Raw genomic sequence first — 26,662 nt, forward strand, 5'->3', positions numbered from 1 at the left:
TAGTTAGTCCTTTTTCTCTACCTCCCTTTATGGTTCACCAGAGTTCTGTACTTGAAGATAAAACTTTCTATTTAGCTCTGATTGTTTCATTAGGAAAGTTTGAAAGTCCCCTGTTTCCTTGAAAGTCCATCTTTTCCCCTGAAAGAGGATGTTCAGTTTTGCTGGGTAGGTGATTCTGGGTTGTAAACCAAGATCTTTTGCCTTCCAAAATATCCTATTCCACTCCCTATGAGCCCTTAATGTAGATGCTGCCAGATCCTGTGTAATCCTGACTATGGAGCCTCAGTAGTTTAATTGTTTGTTTCTGGCAGCTTTTAGAATTTTCTCTTTGATTTGGGAGTTTTGGAATTTGACTATTATATTCCTGGAAGTTTTTCTTTTGGGATCATTTTCAGGAGGTGACCAGTGAATCTGCTCAATTTCTATTTTACCCTCAGCTTCTAGGATCTCAGGGCAATTTTGCTGTATTATTTCTTGAAAAATGAAGTCTAGGCTCTTTTCCTGGTCATGACTTTCAGGTAGACCAATATTTAAATGATTTCTTCTTGATCTGTTTTCGAAGTCAGTAGTCTTTCCAATGAGATAGTTCACATTTTCTTCTTATTTTTGGCTTTTTGGGAAAAGTTTTATTTCTTCCTGATTTCTTGCAAAGTCATCAGTTTCCTTTAGGTTCCATTCTGTATTTGAAGGAGTTACTTTTTTCAGAGAGCTTTTTTATCTCCTTTTCCAGCTGTCCAATTCTGCTTTTTAAGGCATTCTTCTCTTCATTTACCTTTTGTTTTGCTTTTTCCATTTGGCTTAAACTGGTTTTTAGCATATTTTCTTCAGCATTTTTTTTTGTATTTCTTTCACCAAGTTGCTGATTTGGTTTTCATGATTTTTCTGCATTGGTCTCATTTTTTCTTCCAATTTTTCCTCCACCTCCCTCAATTGCTTTTCAAAGTGGTTTTTGAGCTCATCCATAGTCTGAGTCCATTTTCTATTTCTCTTGGATTTTTTGGATATAGAAGCTTTGATTTTTGTTGTTGAGTATGTGTTTTGATCTTCCATGGTACCAAAATAATTGTGATCAGATTCTTCTTTTTGTGTTGTTTATTCTATTTCCTCAGCCTAAGACTAATTTACAGCATTTCCAAGGTTTTGGGGTTTTTTTGGGGGGGACACCCCACTGGGATCTTTATTCCTCCAAGGTCTTTTGCTCTCTTGCCTGTGCTTTGATATGTAGATGAACACAGGCACTTCCCTGTGCCCTGGAGCTGTGAGGAGGGTCCCTGCTATCTTAGTATGGAAGACCAAACTGCAACCTGGATCTGAGTGTGGGAAAACAGCAGAGTCATGGCCCAGGGAGAGCAGAGAGATTTCTGCAGTCTTCCCTGATGCCCTTACTCTCTGTGGTCTGTGCTCTGGAGGTGCAGGCTGGTTTCTCCTGATTCTCACTGAAGGTTCTGTGACTGGTTCTCCTCGCTCCACACTCATTCTGGTGTAGCAGAGTTCTCTCACTGCCCCTTCAAGCTGTTCCCAGTGATCCCTGGACTGGGCTGGGCTGGGCTGCAGCCCGGACTTTTTTTCTTTTGAGGTTTTTTTGGCAAGGCAATGGGGTTAAGTGGCTTTTCCAAGGCCACACAGCTAGGTAATTATTAAGTGTCTGAAGCTGGATTTGAACTCAGGTACTCCTGACTCCAGGGCTGGTGCTCTATCCACTGCACCACCTAGCCATCCCCAGCCAGGACTTTTTCCCCCAACTCCTGGTACTGATGAAGCACACCTTTCCCTTGGAGCTTCTAAGTTATCTTGGACTGGGGAAATGTATCACTCAGTTTTTTTGTTTGTTTGTTTGGTTTTTTCTTTTTTTTAGATTTTTGCAAGGCAAATAGGGTTAAGTAGCTTGCCCAAGGCCACACAGCTAGGTAATTATTAAGTGTCTGAGGTAGGATTTGAACTCAGGTACTCCTGCCTCCAGGGCCAGTATTCTATCCACTGCGCCACCTAGCTGCCCCATCACTCAGTCTTTCTGTGGGTTCTGCCCCTCTCAATTTTGGGTAGAGTCATAATTTGATAGCTTTTGGAGTTTGGGGGGGAAGGAGTTTCTGGGGAAAAAAAAATCATTGTCCATTTTCAATGCCTATTGAAGACATGTGCATGGAGGGACCAGCTCCATTGATTGTTCATTTGCATATCACTATCTAAGAAATAAGCAATAATCATCTATTTAATTTTCCTTCTCTCCTATTAGGTTGTGAGATACATTACAAATTTTTAACATTCATTTTTAGAACTTTGAGTGTCAAATCCTCTTCATTCCTCCCTTCTCACTACCTCCACCCCTCATTGAGGAGACAAGTAGTTCAATATAAATTATGCACATGAAGTCATATTAATCATATTAAGAAAGAAAACAGACAAAAAATTTCAAGAAAAATAAAGTAAAAAGTATGCTTCAATTTTTAATGACTACATCAGTTATCTTGATGGATAGTATTTTTTATCTCATATCCTTCAGAATTGACTTGGATCATTATATTGCTGAGATAGGTAAGTCATTCACTACTGATCTTCTTTGTAATGTTGCTTATACTTTGTATATAGTACATTTCACATTGCATCAGCTTCTGTAAGTCTTTCCATGTTATTCTGAGAGCATCCTGCTCACTATTTCTTTTAGCAGAATAATATTCCATCACAAACACATACCACAGTTTGTTCAGCCATTCCCCTGTTGATGGGTACCCACTAAATTTCTAATTCTTTACCACTAGAAAAGAGCTGCTATAAATATTTTTGTACATATTGACCCTTTTCCTTTTTGTCTCTTTTTGGATACAGATCTAGTAGTAGTAGTATTGCTTGGTCAAAGGATACACATGATTTAATAGCATAGTTCTAAATTGCTCCACAGAATGGTTGAATCAGGTCACAAATCCAGTAACAATACATTAATGTCTCTTTTTTTATCACATTCCCTCCAACATTTGTCATTTAATTTTTTGTCCTATTAGCCAATCTAATAGGTATGATATAGTACTTCATATCTTTTGATCATTAATCACTTGGGGAATTGCTCTTATTTTTATAAATTTGACTTACTTTTCTATGTTTGAGAAATGAGGTCTTTATTCCAAGAAACTTGCTTCAAAATTTTTTTCACAGTTACGATTGTTAACTGTATTTTCCTCCATCCTATTTCCCCCTCTGTATTTATTCTATTCTCTCTTTCCTTTCATCCTGTCCCTCCTCAAAAGTGTTTTACTTCTGACTACCTCCTTCTTCAAACTGTCCTCCCTTTATCATCACTACCACCAGGCCCCTTCTCACCCCGCCCCTCACCCCCTTTTATCTTCCTCTCCTGGAGGGGAAAGACAGACTTCTTTACACAGTTGAGTGTGTATGTCATTCTCTTTCTGAGCCAGTTCTGATGAGAGGTAGGTTTACTTTCCCCATCTTCTCCTTACTGTAAAAGCTTTTTCTTGTCTCTTTTATGTGAGATAACTTGCACATTCTATTTTTCTGTTTTCCCAATGCATTCCTTTCTCATCTCTTAAATTCATTTTTTATATTCTCTTCATATTATATTAGCACATTTGCCCTTTAACTATGTGTATTCCTTCTAACTGCAGTAATAATGAGAAAGTTCTTACATATCTGCATGTACTCCTAGTTGCCCTAAAATGAAAAGTTTTTTGTCTTTTCATGTAGGAATATAAACAGTTTAGCTTTATTAATCCATTATGTTTTTTCTTTCCTATTTACCTTTTTATGTTTCTCTTGAGTCTTGTACTTGAAAGTCATATTTTCTCTTTTCATTAAGACTGCTTAGGGGCAGCTAGGTGGCGCAGTGGATAGAGCACCAGCCCTGGAGTCAGGAATACCTGAGTTCAAATCCAGCTTCAGACACTTAATAATTACTAACTGTGTGACCTTGGACAAGTCACTTAACCCCATTGCCTTGCCCCCCCCCAAAAAAAAATTACAAAAAAAGGACTGCTTGAAAGTCTTCAATTTCATTGAATGTACATTTTTTCCCCATTTTTTCACAGTTTTGCTGGGTAGGTGATTCTTGATTTAATCCTAGCTCCTTTGCCCTCCGTAATATTATATTCTATGCCCTTTGATCCTTTAATGTAGATGCTGCTAAATCTTGGCTTATCCTGACTGAATCTACAATACTTGAATTGTTTATTTCTGACTGCCTACAATATTCCTGGCAATTTTCATTTGGGAAATCTCTTTTTAGGAGCTGATTGGTGGATTCTTTTAATTTACATTTTACTGGTTGACTCCAGTTCTATATTATCAGGATAGTTTTCCTTGATAATTTCTTGAAAAATGATGTCTAGGCTCTTCTTTTTTTTTTTTTTTTTTTGATCATGGCTTTCAGACTTTTTGATCATGGCTTTCAGGCTTTCAATAATTTAAAAATTATCTCGTGAATCTATTTTCAGTCACTTGTGTTTTAAGTGAGATATTTCACATTGTCTTTCATTTTTTCATTCTTTTGTTTTTATTGTTTCTTGATTTCTCATAAAATCATTAGTTTCCATTTGTTCAATTCTCCTTTTTTAAGGAGTTTTGTTCTCTAGTGAGTTTTCAACTTCATTTTCCATTTGACCAATTCTGCTTTTCAGTGCATTCTTCTTCTCATTAGTTTTTTATGCATCTCTTCCCATTTGGCGAAGTCTTTTTAAGGTGTTATTTTCTTTAATAAGAAATTTTCAGTCCTTCCATTGCCTGAGACTAATTCATATTTTTCTTGAAAGCTCAAGATGTAGGAGCATTGACTTTGTATGTGTATTTTGGTCTTTCTTGTCACCATAGTTACTTTCTATGGTCAGAGCTTTTTTTTTTCTGTTTTTTTGTTCATTTTTCTAGTCTATTTCTTGATTCTTATCTCTTTGTTAAAGTAGGGATCTGCTTCCAGATGGAGGATGCATCCAAAACTTCAGGATTTTGTATAGCTGTTTTCTGAAATACTTCTAAGGACCTATACATTTTCAGTTCTTTCAAGCTGGTGTCATCTAAGTAACAAGGGGTGTTTGCTTCTCTCCTGGCCTGTATCTTAATCTGTGAGCAACTACAAGCACCCTTTTCTTCCCTGGAACTGTGATGAGGGTCCAGGCTCCACTGAGGTCTGCAAACTAGTGTGCCAGTGTTCCTCCTTGGCCAGGGATTGCCACCCAGGACTTTGACCCAGATCTGAGTTTGGGCAAAGCAACAGAATCCTGCCCCCCCCCCCCCCATGCCTGTTATCGACTTCTAATTAGTTGTTTGTCTTCCTTATCATCTGTGGACTGAGAACTCTGGAGGTAGCCACTGCCCTGCAGATTCATTGACTCCCAAGTCCTCTTGTATTGCTGGGGCTTGGTCTATGCTGGTACAAACCGTAGTGAATTGTACTCCATTTTCCCCTAGATGGACAGACCTTTTCTGCCAACCTTCTAAGTTGTTTTTGACTGGAAGTTTACTTCAACCTCACCTTGTGTGTATTCTGTTACTCTAGAGGGGTTTGGGGAAGAGCTCAGGTGAATTGCTACCTTTTCTACTCCATTTTGCCTTCATCTCTTTATAAATGACCTTGAATGCCATACAGAGCATTTTGTATTTGATCCTGGCTGGAAGATGGAAATCCTCAAGGAAACCTTAAAAAGGAAGGTACCTATATCCAAAGCTGTTGCCAAGGCATGTCAGTTTTGCCTTTGCAACATCTCTGGAATATGTCCCAGTCTCTCCTTTGACACTGTCATCCTTCTAGTGGAGACCCTAATTACCACATCTAGAAAGAGAAATAATTTAAAACAGGTCGACCCACCAGCAGATTGTTGCAGTAGTCCAAACATGTGACTTCCCATTGATCACCAACTATTCTGATCTAGCTCTGTGTCAGTCCACTCAGCTCATATGGGCTAGTGAGAATGGTGTCTTTAGTCAATTTTATGTGTAAATCAGTAGGTCACTTTCCTGATGTGGTTTTCTTGGACACTGAATGACAACTGTATTAACTAATGCCTCTTACTTATATGATAGTTTTCTCTTATTTCTAAAATTTTTCTGAAATGCTTTTGTCTAGATCTCTCCCTTATCCCTCTTCTATCCAACCTTGAATTGTATTTGTATATGTGTTGTATTTCTCTTAGTTATTTTCAATCCCTAGATGTCAATGACTAGGTCCTTTTGTATACTTTTAGTATGATGCCTTTCAACATGGTAGGTGCTCAATTTGTTTGTTGAATTACATTCAGCTCCTGTTACTGGGCTGACTTGTATACTGTCTAGTCATGTATTGTTTCTCTGGTTAGGTTCATCTAAACTATAGGTGCTTTGAGTTCATTTTAAATACAAACTGCTTTCAACCTAACAAAATCTGAGAAAGAAAAAAAATCTAGTAATATGAGTGATAGATGATTTTAAAAATGAATCATATCAACAAATGCTTCTTTGTTTCTCTGTTGAATGTATTTGTTGTGTTGTTTTGTTCCTGAATAAGTCAAATTGTTGCATTATCCTAGAGAAATAATAAGTTTTTACCATATAAAATTAATATAATAATAATTAAAAGTGAACATACTGAAATCTTTTTCCCTTTGAGCAATTAATTAGAAACTGAACCTTTAAATTGATTGGATAATTACAGAAATTAGATATGAAAATCTAAAGAAAAGTTATCATGTCAGAGAAAATAGGCATTAGGAAATTATTTTATTAATAAATACTTATTATTAATATTGCTGCAACTTTGTTTTCTTTGAAGGACATCCTTGCCTGCCCCAATGTTTACTAGAAGTGATTTCAGTGTGTGGAGTATATTAAAAAAATGCATTGGCTTGGTAAGTGTGAATTGCCTTATTTTGCAATATGAAGGTTAAAAATCTATTTATTTTCAATTCTTATAACTATAACACAGTCTTATAGTAATTTAAAAGAAAAAAAAAATATATATATATACACACACACGCACATATCTATGTATGTGTGCTGTATGTATATATGCATGTATCTATCTGTCTGTCATCTCAAAAGCCTTAATGTAGTTTTAGTCTTTAAAACTTAAAACTGTACTAAGAATTTTGGACATCCTGTTTGTTTATATAATATTTGCTTTTATAAATATATATATATATATAAAATATCTTCATGTACATGTACATACGCTCATATAATATTATACATGTGTGTATTTGCAAAAAGAAATACATGTTTGCATATATATATGTGCAGATGGGTCAAGAAGAAATTGTAAAAAGGCAAAAGTTAGAAGTTCTGAATGTGGGAGGGAGATCAGTGGGGTATGAGAAGAGTAATAACTGAGAATGATCAGTAAAGCTTCTTTCTGAAATAACACTTAAACTGAATCTTGAAGTTAGAGATTCCAAGAGGGAGAGCTTTCTAGGCATAGACAATATTGCCTCAGAAAAGGCTGAGAGCTATAATTGGTTAGAACAAAAATTGTATAACAGCTAGCTATGTGGCAATCTGAGAAGATAAGTTAGAAATAGAATGTGAAAGACTTTAAATGCTCAAGTATTCAGTCTTTTGCCAAATTGTCATTTCTAACTTCACAACATCTTTCCACTCACAAAATTAATTCATAATACTTTGCTCTTAGACTATTGCATTAGCCTTTTAATTAATCTCCTGCCTAAAATATTTCCTTCAATCCATCTTCTATTTAGCTACCAAGGTGACTTTCCTGAAAAATGGGTCTTCCCATGTCACAGTAAACTACATTTTCTTTTATTACTTCCACGTTAAACATAAATTGTTTTGTTTGACATTTAAAACTTTTCACAACTTGACCCCTTCCTAACTTTCCATTGTTCTTGCATTTTATTCCTCTCAACTCTAGGATCCATTACCTAGTTCTGTTTTCTTTTCCTTGCACATAACACTGCATCTCCTTTACACTAACTTCTCCTTATGCTTGGAATACTTTTCTTCCTCACTTGTGCTTCTTAGTTTACCTGGCCTCCTTCAAGATTCAGCTCAATTCTTATACAGTAGGCCTTTCCTAACCCTCCCTTGCTGCTAGTGCTTTTCCTCTCTGAAATCTACTCTTTCTTTATTTTTCACATTCCTAGTCATTTAAATGTTTTCACTCATTAGGATGTGAATTGCTTGAGGAGAGGAACTGTTTTTACCTTTCTTTGTGTCACTGAAATTTAACATAGTGCCTGACAAATTAATGAAATCCTGAATTAGGATTTTAGCTGTGATGATTGACAGAAAGGATTGGTTGCAAGAGATATGGAGGTAGAATTGATAGGAATTGGCAACTTTTTGGATAAGAGGATTTAGAGAGAGTGAAAAACCAATTCTGAAAGTTGTCAAGCTGATTTTCAATGATGATAGTACTCTAGATTGGGAAAAAAAGGGAAATTAGGAAGATAAGGTGAATTTTGAGAAAAGATGATGAGTTTTGTTCTAGACATTTTTCATTTGAGATGATTATGGAACATACAGTAGAGATATCCAGCAGAGGGTTGTAAGGATTGGATTATAAGTCAGAAGAGAGGTAAGGACTTAATATATAAATTTGGGATTCATCATCTTCATAGCTATGATGATTGAATCCATGTAAACTGATGAGATAACCTAGAGGCAAGAGGAAAACCAAGGACATAGTCCTTGGGCATACCCTCATAGAGGTATGGGACATAAATGATGATCTAGCAAAAGAGTGATCAAGTTAGAAGAGAACCAGGAGACATAAGTGGCATGAGAGCCAAAACAATTGGAGAGAATTTCCAGGGAAAAGGTATGATCTTTGATGTTAAATATTGTGGAGAGGTCATAAAGAGGAATGAGAAAAAAAGCTATTACTAAATAACAATTTAGAGATCATTAGCTAGTGTTCAATAAACTAGAAAACTTAACTTACTTAGGAATGAGCTACTTATTTTATAAAAACTAGGAAACTTTGGTGCTGTAAAAAATTGAAAAAAATCAATAAAAACTTTCTTTTTTAAAAAGTCATGAGGGGCGGCTAGGTGGTGCAGTGGATAAAGCACCGGCCTTGGAGTCAGGAGTACTTGGGTTCAAATCCGGTCTCAGACACTTAATAATTACCTAGCTGTGTGACCTTGGGCAAGCCACTTAACCCCACTGCCTTGCAAAAACTTTAAAAAAAAGTCATTAGAAATGTTGGTAACTGAAGTTTCAGTTGAGTAATAGGGTCAAAAGTCAGATCACCAAGATAGGAATGGGATTTGAAACAGAGAAAACAAGTATGGGTAACTTTTAAAAATTCAAACTTTCATCATATCAAGCCTGTGCTATTGCATTAATAGTCTAATTGGTTTCCTGCATCCAGCCAAATTTTTTCTTTCTAATTTGTCCTTTAGCTATCATGTGCTATCATATTCATGTAACTATCATGTTGCTCTCTAATTCAAGAAGCTTTAGTTGTTTTCTGTTTTCTCTAAGATAAAATACAAATGCCTCTGCTTGTCATTTCAAATCTTTCATAATCTGGCTTCAATATTTTTTTTCAGATTGATTAAATATGATTTTGCCTCATACATTCTGTATTGGACCATATATTATATCCTGTACATGACATTCTGTCTCTTATCTCTTTGCACAGGCTGCTTTCTATCCTCACCTCTACATCTTAGAATCTTTAGTTTATTCAAGACTCAACTTAAGTTTCACCTAATTGAGTTCTTTCTCTGTTTCTTCCCTCTCAGTTATTAAAATTTTCCTCTTAAATTAATTTGTAGGAGCAGCTAGGTGGTGCAGTGGATAGAGCACTGGCCCTGAAGTCAGGAGAACCTGAGTTCCAATCTGTCCTCAGACACTTAATACCTAACAGTGTAACCTTGGGCAAGTCATTTAACCCTGTTGTGAAAAAAAAATAATATTTAATTATTTTGTCTCTTATTTGTCTTTGCATTGTTACTGTACAGTAGATTGTAAGCTTCTTGAGAACAATAACTTGTTTTATTTTTGTATCTCCAACTTCTAGCACAATCCCTGGCATGTAATAGGTTCTGAATATTTATTGAATTTAATTTCTTGGAGTGTTGCAGTGAAATAGAAGAGCTATATAGAATGATAACTTGAGGGATGGCATGGTTAAATGAAAGACTTTTTTAAAGCACCAGAAGAGTAGTAATTTATTATTTTCTTAATTTAGGAATTGTCAAAAATCACAATGCCTATTGCCTTCAATGAGCCATTGAGTTTCCTCCAACGAATTACTGAATATATGGAACATATATACCTCATTCATAAAGCTTCTTCTCAAACACAGCCCTTGGAAAGAATGAAGGTAGGTCACCTCAACCTGATTCTGTCATTTATCCTTTTAACTGTTTAAACGATGGGCTTTGTTATATGTAGAAATTTTTAATTTTAAAAATTTAATTTTAATTTTCAAAAAATTAATTTTAATTTAAAATGTGGTTATTACAAATCTTAACCATGGTCAGAGAAAGAATCCAGGAATTTCCTTATTGGGATATTATAAATTGAAGAAAGAATACATTACTAACTTTTGGGATTTAGCAATCATAGCAAGAGTCAGGGAAATAGGTACTAGATTAAATACTGTAATGTATTTGAAAGTGCTTTGTAAAATGTGGAGTACTATACAAATATAAGGAATTTGTTATTATTATTATTATTATTATTATTATTATTATTTCAGTATTTTGAAATCTGTGATTTCATATGGGTACTTCCTCTATGGGTACAGGATCCAAACTTTTCTCTGCTTTATCTTTTGGTTTTGTCTATTCCCAAATTTCCCTCAGGGCCATGACATGTATTGAAAAGTATTTCTGATATAATAATTTTATTTCTCAGGAACATAGTCACCTTTAAGAAGAGATATCAAAGAATAGCTCTTACTTGATAATGTTTTGGAGAGAGAAGTAGTTTTATGATGAGATAATTTTTTAAAAAATTACTTTTTTCTATCCTCAAAAATCTACTTCTTCCTCATTCCATCTTTCCTTCTCCAATTTTAGAACAAAAGAAAAACAAAACTATCGTTACAAACATGAATAGTCAGGTAAAACAAATTTCCATACTAGCTATGTTTTAAAAAAAGTCTCATTATGTGTTCTTATTCTTTACTTCTCTCTCAGAAGTTGGGTATTATGTTTATATTTAGTCCTTTAGCATCATGGTTGGTCAGTATGCTGATTGAAGATTTTAATTCTTTCAAGGTTGTTTGTTTTTGGCAAATTGTTTTCGTTGTGTTAATTGTTCTCCTTATTCTGTTCACTTCACTCTATATCAGTTCAAACAAGTCCTTTCAAGTTTCTCTGAAATCTTCTTACTGCACAACAGTATACTATCACATTTACATGCCTTAGAATATTTATCCATTTTCCAATTTGTGAATATCCTTTCAGATTCCAGTTCTTTTCCACCTCACAGTTTTAAATATTTTTGTATATACTCAGAATTTGTTTTGTTTAAGACTAACCTCTCCCTAAACTATGTACTCTGATTATGTATGATAATTTTCCCTGACACCCTCGGGAATCTCCAGTATTTTCTGCTTCTTCTTTCTCTTCATTCTCTTTAAGATCATCAAGACATAACAAGACCACTCCCAAACTTTGTCTAATTAAGACTACTACTTTGCCTCTTGATGATTGTAGTGTTTAGAAGGGAAACATGTATCAGCTCTCCATATTTAAATGTAAACAGTTTTTTCTTGTTAGTCCTTAATCATTCTAACTTCTGTATTTGTACTTCAGAGTTTCTATGTAGCTCTGGTTTTTTCATAGGGAATGTTTGGAAGTCTTCTATTTCCCCTCTATAGTTTTATATTCAGTTTCCTGGGTAAATTATTCTTGAGTTTTGGAGTACTATATTCCAAGTTCTCTTCTCCTTTATAATTATTGTAGTTGTTTAACCTTTTAGCCTTTTTTTGACTCTTCAGTATCCTAGGGACCATAGCACCCCAATACTGTCCTTGGGTTTTCTTAGCAAATATACTGAAATGATTTGCTTTTTCCTTCTCCCGTGGATCTTTTATACTGGTGGCTAGCAAACATGTGTGATCCTGACTGTAGTTCCTTGGTACTTGAATACTTTCTTGCTTCTTTTAGTTTTCATTGACTTGGAAACTCCAAATTTCTGGCTATGAGGATCTTAGGAGTTTTTATTTGGAGGATACTTTTAGGAAGTAACTGATAGATTCTTTCTGTTTCTATTTTGCTTTTGGGTTTTAAGAGATCTGAGCAGTTTTCTTTTAAAATTTCTTGAAATAGGGTTGGCTAGGTGGCATAGTGGATAAAGCACTGGCCCTGGAGTCAGGAGTACCTGGGTTCACACCCGGTCTCAGACACTTACTAATTACCTAGCTATGTGGCCTTGGGCAAGCTACTTAACCCCATTTGCCTTTCAAAAAAAAAAACCTTAAAAAAAAAATTAAAATTTCTTGAACTATTGTCTAGGATGGTTTTTTATTAGTCATTCATATGGTCTAGTGATTCTTTTGCAAGGCTATGGGTTAAGTAACTGATTATTCAATGTCTGAGGCTAGATTTGAACTCAGATCCTCCTGACTCCAGGGCCAGTGCTCTAACCACTGTGACACCTAGCTGTCCCAAAGTCTAGTGATTCTTAATATTTTTTCCCTCATTGATCTGTTTTACCAATTAGGTGTCTTTACTATGAGATAACTCACTTCTGTTTTTTTAGTCTTTTGATTTTGTTTTAATATTTATTTCTTATTGTGTCATTGAGACAGTGGCTTCAGTTTAATGCATTCTAATTTTCAGGAAGTTTGTGTCTTGGGGAAGGTTTTGTACCTCTTACTACAAGTCGTCGATTTCCTTTCCAGTTCTTTCTTCCATAGTTCCAATTTCTTTTCCAAGTTTTTCCTCCAGCACTTTAATTTATAAAAAACATTTTTACATCTTTAAAAAACACTATGGGGCGTAAGAAAGGAACACCTGAGAACTCTCTCAAATTCCTAAACTATAAAATAATGCCTCAAAACAAATTTTGGAGTTACAAAAATCAACAAAAGATGGGGTGAAACAATTTTTCCATCCCAAGACAACAAGGTTCGCAGAAAAGGTCTGTCTCACTCAGTTAAAAGTCTAGTGCAGACAGCATATAGGCAAGCTAGTAACAAGGCTTTATACCCTCAGCACAGCAGGTGAGTAGAGGTCTGGGTCCCAGTTCATGAGACCAGCAGGCAAGACCCCCTGCAACCATGGCTCAAAAAGCTTGAAAAAGTACCCTCTCTATTCCGTGATCTGAGTTGAACTTAGGTACAAAATTAAAAGTCACGAAATTGACTGGAAAATGAGAAAAAACAAAACAAAAATCTTGCCTGTAGAAATTTACTTTAGTGACAAGAAAGATCAAAATGCAAACTCAGAAGAGGTCAACCATGTCAAACTCCCTACTTGCAAACTATCAAAGAAAAATGTGGATTGTTTTAAACCCCCCCCCCCCAAAAAAAAAACCTCCAGAAGAGCTCCAAAAGGATTTTTAAAATTATTAAGGGGACAGCTAGGTGGCGCAGTGAATAGAGTACTGATCCTGGAGTTAGGAGTACCTGGGTTCAAATGTGGCCTCAGACACTTTCTAATTACCTAGATGTATGGCCTTGGGCAAGCAACTTAGCCCCATTGCTTTGCAAAAAAAAAACAAACCAAAAAACTTTAAAAAAAAGATTAAGAAAGGCAGAGGAAAAATTAGGAAGAGAAATGAGATCAATCCAAGTGAATCATGTAAGGAGAGTCAATAACTTGTTGAAAGAAGCACCAAAAATGGAAAAATATGTGAAAAAATCCACTAAAGAAAAAAATGCCTTGAAAAGTGGAACTGGCCACAAGAAAAGAAGGAATGAAAGATCACTGAAGAAAATCATTCCTTAAAAAAAAATCACATTTGGGCAAATTAAAACCAATGACTCCTTAAGACATCAAGAAACAAGTTAAGAGAATGAAAAAATACAAGAACACGTGAAAAAATACTATTAGAAAAATAAGGAGTAAAGGTGAGGCGGGGCGGAGGCAAGATGGCGACAAAAACTGATCATGTCTTAGGCGCTTTCTCATAAATCTTTTTTTCGAGAGACCGAACCCACAGAGGAACCCAGTGAGGCAGTGTTCCTACTCAAGGTAACCTGGAAAAGAGCAGAAAGGCTCTGCTCCCCAGGGTTAGAGGGGTGGCCCGCCAGAGTGAAAGAACTTCAGCTTCCCAGAGGCAGCCCCAGGGTGCTGGGAGCTCACAGCAGCGGGGGAGTTTCCTGACCTATGCCCGGGGGAGTACCGGGCACAAATTGGGGGAAGGGGGGGACTTCTGCCAGAATGAGCATGTGAAGCCCAGCCCTCAGGGCACACAGAGAGCAGCTTGGCCACCACAGCCCAGATCCAGGAAACAGAGAAGCAGGCAGAGCCTGTAAACAGGAGCCCCGAGGGCATGAGCCCATTGAACCCTAGGGAGGGGAGTGAAGAGAGAGAGAGACCGCAGAGCTCTGCTCCTGAAACAGGACACTGGGGCTCTGACCACATTCAGATCCTGATCCCAGTCTAGGCCCCCCATAGAACAGTAGCGCCCCCCCACCTCAGCCCCATGGCAGAAGGGGGCGCATATGGTCATTTACAGACCAGGAAGGAGGACAGAGCCTCACACACTGAAATCCTTGTGGGAGTGTCCCAAAAGCTCAGGAAGCACCCCCCAAACAGGATTAGGCTGGGAAAATGAGCAAGCAGAGAAAAAAGAGGAACACCATTGAGAAATATTTTGCCTGTGAGCCTAAGAAGGATCAAAATACTCAGTCTGAAGATGAGGAAGCACAAGCTCCTGCATCTACAGACTCCATGAAAAAACAGAAATTGGGCTCAGGCTATGACAGAGCTCAAAAAAGACTTTGAAAATCGAATGAGGGAGTTAGAAGGAAAACTGGGAAAAGAAAGGAGAGAGATGCAGAAAAACATGAAAATGAAGTCAGCAGCTTAGTCAAAGAAATCCAAAAAAATGCTGAAGAAAAATAGCATGCTAAAAACCAGCATAGGTCAAATGGATAAGTTATTGAGGAGAAGAATGCTTTAAAAAGCAAAATTGGCCAGATGGAAAAAGAGATAAGAAAAGCCTCTGTGGAAAACTAATCCTTCAGACAAAGAATAGAAGTGAGGGAGATTGATGAATTTATGAGAAATCAGGACTCAATGCTTCAAAACCAAAAAAACGAAAAATTAGAAGAAAATATGAAACAATCTCATTGAAAAAACAACTGATATGGAAAACATTTAGGAAAGATAATTTAAAAATTATTGGAATACCTGAAAGTCATGATCAGGAAAAGAGCCTTTACATCATTTTCAAAGAATTACTACAGGAAAATTACCCTGATATCCTAGAAGCAGAGGGCGGAATAGAAATGGAGAGAATCTACCGATTCCCCCAAGAAAAAGATCCCCCCAAAAAACCTCTAGGAATATTATAGCCAAATTCCAGAACTCCCAAGTCAAAGAGAAAATATTACAAGCAACCAGAAGGACACAATTCAAATATCGTGGAGCTGTAGTCAGGATCACACAGGACTTAACAGCAACTACATTAAAAGCTCATAGGCTGGGGAAGCTAGGTGGCACAGTGGATAAAGCACCGGCCCTGGAGTCAGGAGTACCTGGGTTCAAATTTGGTCTCAGCCACTTAATAATTACCTAGCTGTGTGGCCTTGGACAAGCCACTTAACCCTATTTGCCTTGCAAAAACCTAAAAAACAAAACAAAGATAAAAAAGCGCATAGGGCTTGGAATATATTATACCAGAAAGTAAAAGAGCTTAGAATGCAATTGGGAACCAACTACCCAGCAAAACTGAATGTCCTCTTCCAGGGAAGAAGATGGACTTTCAGTGAACCAGGGCAATTTCAGATGTTCTTGTTAGAATGGCCAGAACTGAACAGAAGGTTTGATCTTCAAGTACAGGACTCAGGTGAAACATAGAGATTGGAGGAGAAGGGGAAAATATGAGGGACTTAATGATGATGAACTACATGTATTCCTGTATAGAAAATGACACTGATAATATTCATATGAACCTTCTCAGTTAATAGAGCAAGTAGAGGGAACCTTTATAGTTGAAGCACAGTAGAAAGCTGTATTTGAAGATAAAATATGGTGTAAAAATGGAGTCAATAGAAAAAAGGGAAATGAAAAGGGTGAAAGAAAAAGGAGAGGGGGAACAGGTCAAGATATTTCATATAACAAGATTTTTCTTTATTACAATGAGCTATTGCAATGATATGGAAGTGGGGGAAGGCAAGGGGGAGTGAGGGAATCTTCGCTCTCATCAGAGATGGCTAGGAGAGGAAACAGCATATATACTCAGTGGAGTATAGACATCTGGAGTAAGAAGGAGGGGGGGAGCAGGGGGAAGAGGTGTTGATGTGAATGAAGGAGGAGAGGATGGACCATGGGGGGAGAGTGGTCAGATATAACACATTTTCTTTTTTACTTCTTGCAAGGGGCTGGGATTGGAAGGCCTGTCTGGGGCCATAGAGCCATGTGGATCCTGGGCCTAAGGGTTGGTATGGGGGCTTGGGGCCTCTTGACCCCAGGGCCAGGGATCTGTCTGCTGCGCCACTCAGCCACCCTACAGAGTCATAGTGAAAGGAGAGAGAAAATATAGTACATGGTAGTGGAGAAATACAAAAGGAGGGAGTTGTGATCTGCAATGGCAGTGGTGGAAAAATATGGAAGTAACTTTTGCGATGGGCTTATCATAAAGAATGTGATCCACCTGCAACAGAGTTGTTGGTATTGGAACAAAGACTGAAGCACATTTTTAATTATTATTATTTTGAGAGGGTGCAGGTTAAATGGGACTTGGTGGCCTGCCTGGGGCCACATAGCAGGGTGATCGCTGGATGTCTGAGACTGGATTTGGACCTGAGTGCTCCTAGCTCAAGGGCCAGTGCTCTGTCTCTCACCCAGCCGCCCCTACTATTATTACTACTATTTTATTTTATTTTAGGTCTTTTTTTTTTTTCTCTTTTTTTGGTTTTTGCAGGGCAGTGGGGTTGGGGTGGCTTGCATGTCACACAGCTGGGAGATTGCTGGGTGTACGGGGCCGGATGTGTGCTCAGGTGCTCATGGCTTCAGGGCTGGTGCTCCATCCATTGCACCACCTGGCCATACCTACAATTATTACTATTATTTTTTTAATTTTAATGTTTTTCTCTTAAACAAGAATATTTTATTAATGTATAAAAACACATTATTTGTACAAAATGAGAATAAATATTAAATATAAAAATAAATAAATGAAAAAATAAAGGTGATATAAAAACAAGGCAAAAAAAAAGAAAAATAACTCACCTTGAAAATAGATTCAGGAGGGATAATTTAAGAATTATTACTCTACTTAAAAACAATGATTAACAAAAAAAAGGGACCTGGACACTATCTTTCTAGAAATTATTGAGAAAAATTGTTCTGATATACTAGAACCAGAGGGCAAAATAGAAATTGAAAGTATCCATTGGGGCAGCTACAGTAGATAGAGCACTGATCCTGGAGTCAGGAGGACCTGAGTTCAAAATCTGACTGAGACACTTAATACCTACTTAGTTGTGTGACCTTGGACAAGTCACTTAACCGTATTGCCTTGCAAAAGTAACACAATAGAAAGTGTCCATTGATTGCCTACAGAAAGAGATTCTTAATTGAAAGCTCTCAGGAATATTATAGCTAAATTCCAGAGCTCCTAGGACAAGAAGAAAATACTACAAGCAGCCAGACAAAATAATTCCAACATTAAGGTACAAGACTCAGGAGAAGCATATGTAAATAAACAAGAAAGAAAAATCATAAGAGATTCAGTAAGGTTAAACTGTTGACATCCCTAAATGAGAAGATACTCTTTGTAACTCTTAAGGGCAGTTCAAAGGAATATATACAGACAGAAGGTGTGGGTATGTTAACATAGATGGGATGCTATCAAAAAAAAGAGTTAGAAAAAAGATTATATTAGGAGAAGGGAGGGAGAGATTGAATGGGGTAAATATTCTCTTATGAAGAAACAAAAAAGACATGTAGGGAAAGATGGGTGGGATTTGGTAGATGAGACTAGAAGAACCTTATTCTCAGTAGAATTAACTTATAGAGGAAAAAACATACACATGCAGTTGGATATAGAACTAGATCTTAACCCTATTGGAAGGTAGGAAGGGAGGGAAATAGAGAAGGTGGGGTAATGATTTGAGGGAAAATGAACTGGGGGAGGTGGTGGCCAGAAACAGAAGTACAGCATGAAAGGGGTGAGTGAGAAATGGAAAAACAGGATGAAAGGAGATGGTACTCATTGTTAATGTGAATGGGATAAACTCATAAAATGGAAATAGCAGAGTGGATTGAAAACTAGAATCCACAATATGTTGTGTACAAGAAACTCATTTGAAGCAGAGAAACACTCACAGAATAAAGGTGAGAGGCTAGATCTATTTTGCTTCAGCTGAAGTACAAAAAGCAAGGGTATAACAATCATGATCTCAAAAAAAGCAAAAGCAAAAATACATCTGATTAAAAAAGATATAGAAACTACAGTTGCTAAAAGTTGTCATAGATAATGAAGTAACAAATAAATGCACTAAATGATATAGCATCCACATTTTTAAAGAAGTTAAATGAGTTCCAGGAGGAAATAGATAATAAAATTATATTAGAGAGGGATCTTAACTTTTTCCTCTCAAAACTAGATGAACCAAAAAATAAACAAGAAGTTAAAGAAGTGAATAGAATTTTAGAGAAATTAAATATGATAGATCTTTTGAGAAAATTGAATGGAAACGGAAAGAAATATACCATATTTCCCCAAGTATAAGACACACCCAATTTTGAAAAACTTGGGGTCTAAAACCTGGGAGCATCTTATACAGTGGTTGTACATTTTTTTACTTGCATTTCTTGCTTTCTTGTGCTTGTTTTCTTTGAGCTCATTGTTTAGCATTTGTTACCAGTATATTAGGTTAAGTTTTGCCGCATTTTTCCCGGGAAATGACTCAAAAGATTTTTGTACAGTATTGAATTCAGGTTCAGAGTGATCCAGTTGCAAAAGTGAATGGAAATTGTGCTGTTGAACAGGATGTTGGAGGAGTTGGTCCTCCTCCAACTGATAAAACAAGCCAAGACTGTCTCCAAGGAAGAAGAAACCCCACTAAAAAACGCCGTGGCAGAAGAAGACCATGAGAGGCAAGTCAGCAAAGTGGTCTGATTTAGAGAGGGAATTGAAGATATGGATGGAAGAGCAAAGGGCCATTGGAATTCCTTTGTCCACAAAAATGGTTCAGAATGAGGCAAGAAGAATTGATGATGAAAAAGAAGTTTTCAAAGGAGGACACAAGGGGCGGCTAGGTGGCGTAGTGGATAAAGCACCGGCCCTGGGGTCAGGAGTACCCGGGTTCAAATCCAGTCTCAGACACTTAATAATTACCTAGCTGTGTGGCCTTGGGCAAGCCACTTAACCCCGTTTGCCTTGCAAAAAAAAAAGACACAAATGGTGCTTCATTCAGGTTGATGAAATGGAATGGACTGAGCATATGTCCATGTACCAGACTTGCCCAGGGAGAGCTTGTGATCTACCACAGACCAGATTACAGGCAGGAGAGCAGTCAGAGCCTCTCCTAAGACAGTGATTTGTCATCAAACATAGATGGAAGACAAGCTCATGGATGGTAGTTTTGACAGTGATGAGATGATTGAATTTTATGATGAATACAACTTGAATTCAGTAATACATTTTTTTTTTAATTTTGGGTCCCAAAATTAAGGTTCATCTTATACATTGACCATGTTTTTAGGGCATAAAAATCTCACAATCACATGCAAAAATAGCAGAAATATTAAATTAATCCTTTCCAGAATTTGGTGCAGTAAGAATTCCATTCAATGAAAGGCCTGTGGAAAGACAGATTAAAAATTAATTGGAAACTAAGTAATCTAATCCTATAGAATGAGTGGGTGAAAGAACAAATTGTTGAAACAGTTGATAGGAAGGACAACAATGAGACAATATACAAAAAGTTATGGGGATCAGCCAAAGCAGTTAGGGGAAAAATTAGATCTCTAAATGCTTGCATGAATAAAATAAAGAGCAGATCAATGAATTGAGCGTGCAACTCAAGAAAATAAAACGAAACTAGGAACAGAACAAATCCCTCATTACACAGCAAATTGGAGATCCTGAAAATGAGAGATTTAAAAAATTGAAAGTGAAAAATCAACTCATTAAACTAATAAATAAAACTAACTGCTAATTTTATGGAAAAAATGGAATTGATGTGTGGTCAATTTTATTTAAAATAAGAAAACCAAATTATAAGTATCAAAAATGAAAAGTGAATTCACCACCAGTGAAAAGGAAATTGAAACAATTATTGAGAGCCATATTTCCCAATTATATATGCCAATAAATCTAAAAATCTAAGTGAAATGTTTGAATATTAAAAATATAAATTGCCCAGATTAACAGAAGAGGAAATAGACTACTTGACCCCATTTTAGAAAAAGAAATTGAATAAACCATCTATGAATCCCCTAAGGAAAAAATCCCCTACAGCCAGATTGATTTACAAATGAATTCTACTAAACACTTAAAGAACATTTAATTACAATGTTGTGCAAGCTAATGTCAAAAAATAGGCAAAGGGGAGTGGCTAGGTGGCTCAGTGGATAGAGCACTGGCCTTGGAGTCAGGAGTACCTGAGTTCAAATCCAGCCTCAGACACTTAATAATTACCTAACTGTGTGGTCTTGAGCAAGCCACTTAACCCCATTGCCTTGCAAAAACTAAAATAAAAAAATAAAAAAAGAGGCAAAGAAAGTGTCTACCAAATTCTTTTCATGACACAAATATGGGACCTAAACCAAGAAGAACAAAAACAGAAAGAAAATTACAGACTACAGATTAATGAAATTGAAGCCAAAATTTTAAATAAAATACTATCAGGGAGATTATAGCAGTGTATCACAAGGATCATACACAATGACTAGATGAGATTTACAACAAAAATGCAGGACTGGTTTGATAATAGAAGTATCAGTGTGAATGTCCATATTAGTAACAAAACCAGTAAATCATTATCTTAATAGATATAGAAAAAAAAACTTTTGACAAAATACAATACCCATTCTTGTTAAAAAAACACTAGGTAGCATATGAATAAATGAAATTTTCCTTAAAATGACAAGTTGAATCCATCTAAAACAATTAGCAAGCATTTTCTGTAATGAGGATAAGGTGGAAGACTTGCCAGTTAACCTCAGGGTGAAGCAAGGATGCTCATTATTATCACTATTATTTAATACTGTACTAGAAATGTTAGCTATAGCAGTAAGAGTAGAAAAAGGAATTGAAGGAATTAGAGTAGGCAATGAGGAAACAAAATTATCATTCTTTACAGATGATATGATTATGTACTTAGAGAATCCACTGAAAACCCAGTTGAAAGAATTATTAATTTTAGCAAAATTGCAGGATATAAAATAAACCCACCCAAATCACCAGCATTTCTGTATATCATAAGCAAAGTCTAGCAGCAAGAGACAGAGAAATTCCTTTTAAAATAACTGTAGATAACTTAAAATACTTGGATGTCAAACCTAAGAACTATATAAACATAATTATAAACCATTTTTATTCAAATAAGAGCATATTTAAACAATTGGGGAAATGTCAGTTGAGTAACCTGAGCCAGTATAATAAAAATGACAATTTTATTTAAATTAATACCTATTTATTTAATGCCTTACCAATCAGACTGCCAAAAAATATTTTGTAGGGCTAGAAAAATAGTAGCAAAATTCATCTAGAAGAACAAAAGGTCAAGAATTTAAGGGAATTAATGGGAAAAAATGGGAAGGAAGGTAGCCTAACCATACCAGATCTCAAATTTATAAAGTAGTAAACATTAAAGCAGTCTGGTATAGGATAAGAAATAAGTGGTAGATTAATGGAATAGATTAGGTACATAATACACACTAATAAATGATCATAATAATGTAGGGTTGGAGAAATCTAAAGTGCCAAGCTTTTGGAATAGGAACTCCTGGGGCAGCTAGGTGGCGCAGTGGATAAAGCACCAGCCCTGGAGTCAGGAGTGCCTGGGTTCAAATCCGGTCTCAGACACTTAATAATTACCTAGCTGTGTGACCTTGGGCAGGCCACTTAAACCTATTGCCTAGCAAAAACCTAAAGAAAAAAAAAAACCGGAATAGGAACTTGTTATTTGACAGAAACTGTTGAGAAAACTGAAAAATAGTAGAACAGAAATTAGGTATAGAGTAAGATATACCAGCATAGACCAAGATAAAGTCAAAATAGATAACTGATTTAGACATAAAGGGTGATACCAAAACAAAATCATGAGAACAAGGAATAATTTTCCTGTCATATCTATGGAGAAGGGAAAAATTTAATGACCAAATAAGAAATAGAGATCATTATGAAATATAAAATAGATGATTATGTTAAATTAAAAAGGTTTACACAAGGAAAACTATTGCATCCAAGGTAAGAAGGAAAGCAGAAAGCTGGGAAACAATTTCATAGCAGGTTTCTCCGATAAAGACTTCATTTCTCAAATACAGAAAACTGATTAAAATTTACTTGAATACAAGTAATTCCCTAATTGATAAGTGACCAAAGGATATGAATAGACAATCTGCAGATGAAGAAAATCAAAACTATATATAGTATGAGAAAAAATGATCTGGATCACTGTTGACTAGAGAAATGGAAAGAAGCTTTTCAGTTATCACCTCATACCTATCAGATTGTCTCATGAGACAGAAAAAGAAATTGGTACCTGTTGGAGGGAATTTAGGAAAATTGGCTTACTAAAGCAGTACTGGTGGGCTTGTGAACTGATGCCTCCTTTCTGGAGAAAAAGTTAGTATTATGCCCAAAGGGCTATAAAATGGTGCAACCCTTTGATCCACCAATACCACTTCTAAATCTTTATCCCAAAGAGATCCAAAAAGGGGTGGAAATATTTATTGCACCTCTTTTTGTAGTTGCAGAGAATTGGAAATTTAGGGCATGTCATCAATTGGGAAATGGTTGAGCAAGTTGTAGTATATGATTATAATGAAATAATGGTTTTACTATAAGAAATTACAGATAATATGATTTCAGAAAACCTGGAAATCTTTATATAAAGTGATTCTAAGTGAAGTGAAGTGAAGTGAAGTGAAGTGAACAGAACCAGGAGAATATTGTATACAATAACCCCAGTACTATACAATGATTGACTGTGACTTAGTTATTCTCAACAAACAGTGATCCAAGACAATTCCAAAGGATTTATGATGAAAATTCTGTTTACTGCCGGAGGAAAAAACTGATCAAGGCTGAATACAGATTGAAGCATATTAAATTGGGAAAAAATAAAAATTTTTTTAAAAAATTAATTAAAAAATTAATGTTTTTCAGGAACTAGTTGAGTTTGTGCCTGAGCTGTGTTTTTCTGTGAGGCTTTGCTTGTAGATGTTTCATAATGATTCTCTTTATTTTTGAGTTTTGGGTGTCTCCATCACTAGAAGATTTTTTTTGGTTATTAATTCTGTTTTTTACCTCCCGACTTCAGACATAATTTTATTTTTATTGTTAAGAATTTTTTTTGAATTTTACAATTTTCCCCCAATCTTAACTTCTCTTCCCCCACCCCAGAGAAGACAGTCTGATAGACTTTACATTGTTTCCATGCTATGATCAAAATTGAATGTGTTGGGGGCAGCTAGGTGGTATAGTGGATGTAGTACCTGCCCTGGAGTCAGTTACCTGAGTTCAAATGTGACTTCAGACACTTAATAATTACCTAGTTGTGTGGCCTTGGGTAAGCCACTTAACTGCATTGCCTTGCAAAAAAAACTAAAAAAAAAATTGAATGTGTTGAAAGAGAAATTCTATACTTAAGGAAAAAATAAGAGATAGCAAAATTACATAATAAGATACCTTTTTTTTTAAAAAATTAAAGGTAATAGTCTGATCTTTGTTTAAACTCCACAATTCTTTCTTTGGATACAGGTGGTATTCTCCATTACATATACTGCAAAACTGTCTCAGGTTGTTTCACTGATGGAAGGAGCAAGGATTGAACATCAACCCTAAAGTTGCTATTAGGGTGTACAGTGTTCTTCTGGTTCTTCTCATCTTGCTCAGCATCAGTTCATGCAAACCCTTTCAGGCTTCTCTGAACTCCCATCCCTCATGGTTTCTAATAGAATAATAGTTTCCCATAACATACATATACCACAATTTATTTAGCCATTCCCCAATTGATGGATATTCACTCAATTTCCAATACTTTCCCACTCCAGACAAGGCTGCTATGAATATTTTTGTACAAGTGATGTTTTTACCCTTTTTCATGATCTCTTCAAGGGTATAGACCAGTAATGGTATTACTGGATCAAAGGGTTTGCACATTTTTATTTCCCTTTGGGCATAATTCCAAATTGCTCTCTAGAAATGTTGTATGAGATCACAGCTCCACCAAAATACATAAGTGTCCCAGATTTCCCACATCCCTTCCTACAGTGATCATTACTTTTCTGATCATACTGGCCATTCTGAGAGGTGTGAGGTGGTACCTCAGAGATGCTTTAATTTGCATTTCTCTAATAAGTAATAATTTAGAGCAATTTTTCATATGACTTTGGATTGTTTTGATTTCTTCATCTATAAATTGACTCTGCAGTATGCCTCTGCATATTGGGGAATGACTTGTTTTTTTTTTTTTATAAAGTTGACTTAGGTGCACAGTGGATAGAGCACTGGCCTTGGAGTCAGGACCTGAGTTCAAATCAAGCCTCAGATACTTAATAACTGCCTAGCTGTGTGACCTTGGGCAAGTCGCTCTGAACCCCATTGCCTTAAATTTAAAAAAAGAATGGGATTAAAAAATTAAAATTAAACTTAAAAAATTAAAAATTAAGTTGAAAAATTAAAATTAAATTAAAATTAAATTAAAATTAAAAAAGTTAAATCAAAAATTAAAGAATGGGTGAATTACCCATCCACATTTAAATTTGACTCAGTTCTTTTTCAGAAATACTAGTTGTAAAAAATGTTTCCCAATTTACTACATTTCTTTTGATCTTGGTTGCATTGGTTTTGTTTGTGCAAAAGCCTTTTAATTTAATGTAATCAAAATTATCTAGTTTGGTTTTTAATGATCTCCCTCTCATGCTTGGTCATATACTGCTTCCCTTTCCATAGTTCTGACAGGAAAACTATTTCTTGATCTCCTAGTTTGCTTATAGTTTCTTTTATGTCTAAATCCTGTACTCACTTTGATCTTACCTTGGTATAGGGTGTGAGATGTTGATCTAACCCAAGTTTCTGCCATACTAACTTTCAATTTTCCCAACAGTTTTTAATCAAAGGGAGAGTTATTATCTCAGAAGCTGGATTCTGGGTTTATCAAACAACAGATTACTGTAATCATTTCCTCCTATGTCTTTTGCACCTAGTCTATTCCACTGATCCTCCACTCTATTTTTTAGCCAATACCAGACAGTTTTGATGACTGATGCTTTATAATATATTTTAGATCTGGTAGGGATAAGCCACCTTCTTTTGCATTTTTTTTTCATTAAATCCCTGGAAATTCTTGATTTTTTATTTCTCCATATGAATTTACTTACAGTTTTTTTTTCTCATTAAAGTATTTTTTTTTTGGAATTTTGATTGGTAAGGCATTAAATAAAAAGTTTAATTTAAGTAGAATTATCATTTTTATTATATTAGCTCAGCCTATCCATGAGCACTTAATATTTGCCCAGTTATTTAAATCTGATTTTATTTGTGTGAGAAGTGGCCTTGGTAGGTATACTCCCAAGTATTTTTATACTGTCTGAAGTTACTTTGAATGGGATTTATCTTTCTAGCTCTTGCTGCTGTATCCTGCTAGTAACATATAGAAATGCTGAGGATTTCTGTATCTTGCAACTTTGCTAAAGTTGCTAATTGTTTCCAGTAGTTTTTTAGATGATTTTTTAGGACTATCTAGGTATACCATCATGTCATCTGCAGAGTGAGAATTTTGTTTCTTCCTTCCCAATTCTAATTCCTTCTATTTCTTTTTCTCTTATTGCTGAAGCTAACATTTCCAACACAATATTGAATAGTAGTGGTGATAACAGGCATCCTTTTTTCATCCCTGATCTTATTGGGAATGCCTCTAGCCTATCAACCATAGCATATAATGCTTGTTGATGGTTTTAGATAGATACTGCTTATCATTCTAAGGAGTCCATTATTCCTTATTTAAATCTATTTATCCCTACACTCTAGTGTTATTTGGTCAGAATGGGTGCTTTATTTTGTCAAAGACTTTTTCGGCATCTATTCATAATCATATGATTTCTGATAGGTTTGTTACTGATATAGTTAATTAACAGTTTTCCTAATATTGAACCAACCTTGCATTCCTGAGATAAATCCTTCTTGGTCATGGTCTATTATCCTAGTGATATATTGCAGTAATCTCTTTGCTAAGATTTTATTTAAGATTTTTGCATCTACATTGTTGCTGGAGCTGTGAACTCATCCAACCTTTCTGGAGAGCAATTTGGAATTATGCCCAAAGGGAAACAAAAATGTGCATACCCTCTTATCCAGCATTACCACAACTGGGTCTATACCCTGAAGAGATTGTGAAAAAGGGTAAAATCATCACTTGTAC

The 26,662-nt window shown here is 35.8% G+C and overlaps 1 protein-coding gene across 5 annotated transcripts in view; it reads left to right on the forward strand.

The window, feature by feature from the left end:
- Positions 1–26,662, forward strand: part of LOC141504975 (proteasomal ubiquitin receptor ADRM1) — a 163,941-nt gene that overhangs the window by 66,691 nt on the left and 70,588 nt on the right. For all 5 annotated transcript variants that reach the window (XM_074210410.1, XM_074210413.1, XM_074210409.1 and 2 more), the window contains 2 exons: positions 6,743–6,818; positions 10,127–10,261. In XM_074210410.1, the coding sequence (XP_074066511.1) occupies positions 6,743–6,818; positions 10,127–10,261 (211 nt within the window). The remainder of the gene's footprint in view (positions 1–6,742; positions 6,819–10,126; positions 10,262–26,662) is intronic.

The sequence above is a fragment of the Macrotis lagotis genome, chromosome 1 (assembly GCF_037893015.1).
Source record: "Macrotis lagotis isolate mMagLag1 chromosome 1, bilby.v1.9.chrom.fasta, whole genome shotgun sequence".
NCBI lineage: Eukaryota > Metazoa > Chordata > Mammalia > Peramelemorphia > Peramelidae > Macrotis > Macrotis lagotis.